Source organism: Leopardus geoffroyi, chromosome E3, assembly GCF_018350155.1.
Source record: "Leopardus geoffroyi isolate Oge1 chromosome E3, O.geoffroyi_Oge1_pat1.0, whole genome shotgun sequence".
NCBI classification, from domain to species: Eukaryota; Metazoa; Chordata; class Mammalia; order Carnivora; family Felidae; genus Leopardus; species Leopardus geoffroyi.
The window spans coordinates 39,073,489-39,081,122 of NC_059340.1; the positions used below are offsets into that span (position 1 = coordinate 39,073,489).

Consider the following 7,634-nt stretch of genomic DNA (forward strand, 5'->3'; position numbering starts at 1 on the left):
GGACCACACCGACCGGGTTCGGATTCTTACTCCGAAAGAATATGGGGACGGACCGAGATCAACTCTGGCCTCGTTCCAGGACCTGAACACTTCGTGCAGATACCTTTCGTGTTTTCTTTTTTAGAAACTTCACTGAGAGAGAATTCACACGTCCTAAAATTAACCCATTTCAGTGGTTCTTAGTAAAGGTCCTGAAAGAATTCAGTTTTCTAACATTTCATCACCGGCCTGAGGAAGGAGAGCAGTGAGGGCGCCCCTCACTGTGTGTGCGCACGCGTGCGGAGAACTACTTACTCGGGAATCCTGTCCTCACACAAACACGTTTACGCTCTCGCTTCGTGTGTCCTTTATTATGAACGGCCAGCAATGACAGAAAGAGTATTAGGGGATTTATATTCCAATGAGCTTTTGCCTTGAAATCACTGATCGTTATTACCGAAGTGCGTGTGCGGTAAAGACTGTCGGGCACGACAGCAAGTACATCAGGTATATACATAGGGAATTTCCCCTTGAACGTATTTAGAGAATAAATAAAGCGGCAGGGGGAAGACTGCACACCAAGGTGGGGGGAGGGGCACCTGCGGGACGGGCCGCATTCTCTCAGCGGTCACTCCCTGCTCTCCAGCAGAGACCCCAGTTCTCTCTGACCCAACGCCCAGACCTGCCACTTCTTCGCCCTGTCACCGACACGGTCACGTCCCCCTCGGCATCTCCTGGAACTCCTCACGGGCCAAACGTGCACCGCATCCCTCAGGGACTTCTTGCTTTCCTTGTAAGTCACACAGACACCCTGGGATTTACATGCAAGTAAGGGAAGGAGAAATTCGGATGCCTTCCTTCTGAATGGACAGAACGAAGCCCCGCTTTCAGTCCCCGTGGTGGAGTCTGTGGTGCTGGTGGAGGTTTGAGCTCTGGCGAAAGCTTTTCCCACACTGGCCGCACTGGTAGGGCTTCTCCCCGGTGTGGATCCTCTGGTGCAGTTTCAGGGTTGACTGGCGCCCAAAGCAGTTCCCACACTCTCCGCACGTGTAGGGCCTCTCCCCTGTGTGCACCCGCTTGTGTCTTTTCAGCTCCGAATTCCACGTGAAGCTTTTCCCACAGTCATCACATTTGTAAGGCTTCTTTGCCGAGCGGGCCGCCTGGTGACCAAGGCGCTGCAAGCGACTGCTCAGGCTCCTTCTGCCCCCTTTGCTTTTCTTCAGCTCTCTCAGCGGGTGGCTTTTCAGGGGGCTGCTGATGTACTCCAGTTCCCTGCAATGTCTCTGGTAGTGAGCGAATGGCTTCTGAGCATTCGGGGGGCTGACCTGCCTCCGTGACAACCGGGGTTCGTTCCTATTCGCCCCTCTCGGTTCGGGACTCTGCAGACCGTTACCTTTGGGTCTGCCAGGGGACAGGGCACATGGCTTCCCTCCTTTAGCCCCCTCTGGCTGCGGATTTTCCTTGTTGTCACTTTTCATTCTGGGGGCCTCTACAATTAGAAAGAACAGGTTTCATTTCCTGGGCTCTGAAGAAAGGACCTCAGCAAAAGAGCTAAGAAACATTCTCGAAGTGTGGTCCTCTCCTGGCAACTTGCATTCGACTCATCTGGGCCACCTGTTATGCAAGCAGGCTGTCCCTGCATCCCCACAGCTGTGGAGTCAGGATCTCTGGGGGTGTGGGACCTGGAGATCTGCATGGTTAACAGGTTCCTGGGGTGATTCTAATTTGTATTAGAGTTAGGAACCAAGTTCCCCAACCCCATGTCTTCTTCCGACCTTTAGGGAAAGGTTAGGGAAAGAAAAAATATGGAAAAGCAGACCCATCAGCCCCAGCATTAATTAACAAATGGAAATAAGAGAGAGTTGAAATTTCAACACTGCAACACACTCACTCACATGGACACTGAGTGATCGCCACAGTTTCTTTAAATAATGGGAAATGCAGCAAACGTGGCATGTTTGTTCATTACAAACGTGACAGCATTAGGGTTAAAAACCGTAACACGGGCTAGACGTGTATCCTGACTTCAGAAACTCCACAGTTTGTGACCATCACGATTGAGGATTGGGATGGAAACGAGCTGGAATGTCTGTGGGCAGGTAGAAGGATCTGGAGTTGTGCTACCCTGTAGGATTCCTGCCAGGTGGGAAGGATACACGTGTATGGGTACCTGTGCACGTGCTATTCAACAGGGTAGCCACTAGCCAGCTAGAGCTACTGAGTCCCTGAAATGTAGCTAGTGTGACTGAGAAACCGAATTTTACATTTCATTTAATTTTCATTAATTTAAATCCAGATTTAAATGAGCAGCCTATACAATTATGGTCAACTGCTTTTCAACAAGGTTGTCGACACAATTCAACGGGGAGAGAATACTTCTTTCAATAAAAGCGGCTGGGACAACTGGATATCCACTTGGAAAAGAATGAGGGTGGACCCTTGCCTCATAACACAACAAACAACAACCCCAAATGGATCAAAGGCCTAAATATAAGGGCTAAACCAATGTCCCTTTGAACAAAACATTGGCGTAAATCTCTGTGACTCTGGATTAGACAATGGTATTTTAGACATGTCACCAAGAACACAAGCAAGCTAACAAAAAAATAAATCGGACTTGATCAAAATTAGAAACATTTGTGCTTCAAAGTATACTATTAAGGAAGTGAAAGGACAACCCGAAGTGGGAAAAAATACTTGTAAATTATATATATAAGACTCTAGTATCCAAGATATACAGAGAACTCTTAAAACAAAAAGACTAATGCAAATGAGAGATGGGCAAAGGATCTGAATGGATACTTCTCCAAAGAAGATACACGACTGATCAGTAAGCACATGGAAAAATGCTCAACGTCATTCGCCATCAGGGAAATAAAATCTCCATGAGATACCACTTCACACCTAATGGGACTGCTGTAACCAAAAAGACTGACAAGTGTTGACAAGGACGTGGGGAAATCAGAATCCTCCCAGGGACTGCTGGCGGGAACGTAGAATGGCGCAGCCGTTCTGGAAAACAGTCTGGCATTTCCTCGCAAGGTTAAGCATAGTTACCGTGTGACCCAGCTATGCCACTCCGAGGTATACGGCCAACAGAAATGACAACATGACCACACAAAAACGTGTACACAAATGTTCACAGCAGCATGATTTATAATAGCCAAAAAAATGGAAATACCCCAAATGACCATCAACTGATGCATAAACACTGTGTCTGTATAATGGAAAATCCACCATAAAAGGAACAAAGTAGTGAATGATACGTGTTACAACACGGATGAACCGTGAAAACATGACGCTCAGGGAAAGAAGCCAGTCACAAAACAGCACAACAAATGTGATTCTGAAATATCCAGAACAGGCAAATCCAGAGACAGAAAGTACACAGCGGTTGCCAGGGGCTGGAAGAAGGGGCAATGGAGAGTGACTGCCAATGGGTCTGGGTTTCTTTTTGAGGCTACAAAAATATCCAAGAATTAGAGGGGATGGTTGCACAAGTGCACAAATACACTAAAAACCACTGAACTGTACACTTTGAAGGGGTGAATTTTAGAGCATGTGAATTCTATCTCCACAGATAACATTTAAATAGCCACCTGTGGCCAGCGGCAACCGCACTGAGCGGTGCAGCTCTGACGGAAGGCACTGCTGATGTTCGGGGTGAAGAACGTGAGAATGTACCTGCAGCGATCAAATAAAAGAAGATGGAGCCCGAATGCACACTGAGCTGCCTGTGATGAGGCAGGAGAAGGGAGTGTGCAGGCCCAGGACCACGAAGTCCATAGGTTATGGGTCAGGACCTCAGCCAGGATCACAGTACTTTTCCACTGGATGCCCCAGGTCTTCTCCATTATTATTTATCTTTTATGGTTATTTATTTTGAGAGAGAACGTGAGCAGGGGAGAGACACAGAGACAGGAAGAGGGAGAATTCCAAGCAGGCTCTGCACTGTCAGCATAGAGCCCAGCGCAGGGCTCGATCCCATGAACAGTGAGATCATGACCTGAGTAGAAATCAAGAGTTGACGCTCAACTGACTGAGCACCCCGCCCCAGCCCAGCACCTTGGTCTTCTCCATTCTTAAGTTCCAAGAATAACCAAATTCAAGTATTTCACTGAATGTAGCAAATCTTAAAAAATCAACGCGTTCTAGCCTTCTGGTAATTTTTTGCTCTAACTTGCTGACCAGCCTCTGTATTCACATCACTAAGACTGGCCAAAGTGTCACTGTCATTTGGTCTTCGAGTACAGCAGGGCTAACAATTACTGGCATTGTACCAGAGACAGGTGGGGAAATAGACATAAGACATCACAGGGAGAGGAAGAGGCTGAAGATATTATGGAGCGGGACATTTCCTTTAATGAGCCTAACATTCTTTAGGCGCTTTCTAAACATGGGGCCATTTTAAGTGATGAAACTCAGCCAAGGTTTGCATGGATGTTCATCAGTGGCCATATGTGGATCTGTCTTCACTGGAAGAAGCTCTGAAAGGAACAGAAAAGTAGGACCTAGATAATCCTATTGTGTACTGCATTGTTAGAGTCATTAAGAGACACTGAAAGAAACGTACTTCTTATGTACAGTATTGCTACCATTCTAATCTGTGAAATTTGTTAGGGAATAAAGCTCTCCTGTTATATAAAACATTAAACTCAACGCAAGGTCTATGGCTTTTCAGAACGACGAGATAATCTGCTGGAGGTAAAGGACTTAGGGAGAGAAGAGGCATCAAGTGTTTACCTGTACCAGCCAATCTGGGGCTTGGTTCCTGGAGGAGTGTGGATTTTTCCCAATGATGAGAGCTCAGCTGGTCCGGAGATCCCGCCTGGGAAGGCTCCTCCAGAGCACTCTCCCGGGGAAACCTCCTAGGAGTTTGCAGTTGAAAGTCTGGTAGTTCCTGTTCTCCAAGCTGAGATCCAGTTTTCTCCAAGAGCACCTTCTGCCCCTGCATACACACGGCCACCTAGGAACAAGCCCCATGCATTAGAGTGCAGCCAGAGGACTCAGTAGAGAGGAGCATGACCTCTCTCACTGCTCTGTGATGACCCCTTTACCCCGGGAATTCCTGATAACAGCCTGGAGGTCAACTTGGAAAGACTTCGGAGACTCTCAAAGGAAGCAAAGGGAAGGACATGCAGAATGATTAGAGAGGCTGCTTCAAATCAGCCAGTATTTCTTGAGTGGGTGCCCCTAAAGCATGAGTCTTTCTCAAGACTTCAGAGTCAACACAGAGAAGGCACAAATATCAGGGTTAGTCATGACACTGGCCCAGCAGATCGTCACCCTATGTGCTTCCCTACTTCTACTGGAAACAGGTCCTGCTGGATGAGGAAGCAGGATGGTGAGAACATTAAAAAAAACAACAACAACAAAAAAACAAAACTAATCAATTGTTCTGCCCCAGGCTTCCCTGGGAAGGAGATCCCAGTAGTAGCAGGGCTCTGAGTGCACTGCTCACCCTGCTCTCTGACTGCCTCCATTCCCCAAAACACATGGTTGTTTGCTTCCTGCCTCGCCTCTGACCGGAGTCTGACTCGGGGGTGGGGGCTGGAAGAAACACTGGCCAACTGAGCTGCAACTTCCTGATCCAAAAGCAAGACACTTCACCAAAACAAGGTCCACCAGGAAATTCCCCCCAAATCAAGTTCCTACCCAACAATATGATCCTTTCTACTAAGAATCCTGATTGTAGGAAACCTTCAGGAGGAATGGGTGTGGGGAGATCGGGCAGCCAAAAAGCAAGAACCTTACTTGATCCTCTGCTTCCTCACTGGAGTGCCAGTGCCTGAGTTTTCTGACAACCAGTTATCTCTCTCAGGGGGTGTTCCCAAACAGAAGCCAGAAGCACCCTTTGAAGCCATCCGATCCATTTCTGGACTAACTAGGGAGGGAGCCAAAGACCAGAAACTATCCAGATGAAAACGAAATTCTGGGGACCACGAGGGAGGGCCCTCCTTACCCACTGCTTTGGTCTCTTGGCTGCTCTTTGAAAATCTTCCACCAGGGTCACAATCTCCCTGCAGCTCATTGGACATCGATGCCTGACGCGAGCCTGAATCTCCGAGGGCAGGATGTTCAGGAACTGCTCCAGCACCAGCAGCTCCAATATCTGCTCTTTGGTGTGCAGCTCGGGCTGCAGCCACTGACGGCAGAGCTGCTGCAGCCGGGCGAGTGCCTCTTGGGGTCCAGACACCTCTTGATAACAAAACCGTCGGAAGCTCTGGCGGGAGAGCTCGGGATCGGGGCGGTCCTTTTGCAGAGCGGGTCCCCGTTTCTCTTCCAGCTTTGTTATTATGTGTCTCTCTGGCTTGGAGGAGGCCTGAATGTGGGACTGCGAGCTCAAAGTTATCTCCATCTTAGCCGCCATCTTGGGGCTCAGGAGACAGCCTCTCTCTCCTGGCAAGCGGCTCAAGCCTTCAAGATCATGACTCTGGACAAGTGTCTCTAAGCGCTGGAAAGATGTCAGCGAGGGCGGGGCACATACAGGCCCCAAGCTCCCGAAGACAACGCAGGGCCCGACGGAGAGGAGCTGTCTGTCCCTCTGGCAGTTTCCTGAGCTGTCTCCAAGTGGAGAAAAGTCATAACGTTCTAAAAGGAACTGGGGAAAATCTTGCTTTTTATTTCATCGATAAACGCACGAGGTCTCAGAGGAACTGCGCAAGGTGATCCATCTGGCGGTCGGGAAATCCTAGGAAAAGTTCAAGTTGTCACACAGGTGGCCTGCGCCAGCTCCGCGGCACCCGGGCTGCACCGACCTCGAGCACGTCGCCCGGAGCCGCGGGGCTGCGCGTGCCGGAGGGGAGGGATGTTCCGGAACCCCCACGCTCAGCAAGGCAGGCTGAGCACGGCGGCGGCTCGGTCCCGACGCCCGGCAGGCCCACTCGCTCCGGCCTCTGAGGGCGCCCCGGCTGCCCCTGGCGAGGCGGAGCTGCGGGCTCTCCGGCGCGCGGCTCAGCTTCGTGGCTGCGTGCGGGCCGGGGCTGCGCCTGAGGCGGCAGCTTCGCCGACGGCCCCGCAACCCGCGCCCACCGGCCGCGGACTCACCTCTCTGGGGACCTGGTACCCAGAACCTGGGAGCCAGGGACGGGGGCGGGGCCGCTCGTCGCGGACACTTCCACTGGCTGAGATGGAATGACGCGCGAACTGCGCCGCAGGAGGGCCCGCCCCCTCCCCTGGGGGATTGGCTCCCAGAAGGCGTTCTCTCGTGTCTATTTGCTGCTGGGTCTGTCGGTGCTGGCGAGGGACGACGCCCGGCCTTCGCAGTGCACGCCGGGAGTTGTAGTCCAAAGGCGCTGCTCGCGAGCATGCGTAGCCGGCGGACTAGCGCCGGGGCTCCTAGCGCACACTTCCGGCCCGGCGGCTGAGCGAGTCCGGTGAGTGTTCCCTTTCCTCGCGGCCGCGGTCTCGCAGCGGGGTCCGACGCCCGCCTGTGAGCCCCTTTGCCGCTGGGAATCTTTTCAGGACGGTGGGGACAGGCGCGGTCCTCCTTCCGGGCCTTGCCCGTGCGGATGTTTCCCCACACCTCGCACCGGGCGCAGCGGGAGTCCTCAGAGCGTCCCTGCCGAGCGCGAAGTGAATCAGCCCTGCTCCCGTCTTCGTCCTGCTTCCCGCCAAGCGCCAGCGTCTTCGTCAGAGTGAAACACATTTCCGAT

General features: G+C 51.4%; 1 protein-coding gene across 3 annotated transcripts; it reads right to left on the reverse strand.

Annotated features, from left to right (window-relative positions):
- Window positions 1–329: 329 nt before the first annotated feature.
- ZNF174 (zinc finger protein 174) lies at window positions 330–7,104 on the reverse strand. Of its 3 annotated transcripts, XM_045460313.1 has the most exons (4): window positions 7,027–7,104; window positions 5,942–6,670; window positions 4,723–4,945; window positions 330–1,468 (listed from the first exon to the last, which is right to left on the reverse strand). In XM_045460313.1, exons 2-4 carry the CDS (start codon window positions 6,347–6,349, stop codon window positions 867–869), a joined length of 1,233 nt encoding a protein of 410 aa, XP_045316269.1. In that variant the 5' UTR covers window positions 6,350–6,670; window positions 7,027–7,104; the 3' UTR covers window positions 330–866. The 3 variants fall into 3 exon arrangements, with proteins under 3 accessions (XP_045316269.1, XP_045316268.1, XP_045316270.1); XM_045460312.1 differs by having other exon boundaries at window positions 5,942–7,100; XM_045460314.1 differs by lacking the exons at window positions 330–1,468; window positions 7,027–7,104 and adding an exon at window positions 4,324–4,466 and having other exon boundaries at window positions 5,942–7,020.
- Window positions 7,105–7,634: the final 530 nt, after the last annotated feature.

Excerpts from the sequence above, each read along its gene's own strand:
- ZNF174 (XM_045460313.1), bottom strand. The coding sequence starts at position 6,349 with ATGGCGGCTAAGATGGAGATAACTTTGAGCTCGCAGTCCCACATTCAG. Across the intron at positions 4,946-5,941 it reads CCAAGAGACCAAAGCAGTGG|GTGGCCGTGTGTATGCAGGG; the intron begins GTAAGGAGGGCC and ends GCTTGTTCCTAG. Across the intron at positions 1,469-4,722 it reads CCCCAGATTGGCTGGTACAG|AGGCCCCCAGAATGAAAAGT; the intron begins GTAAACACTTGA and ends TTCTAATTGTAG.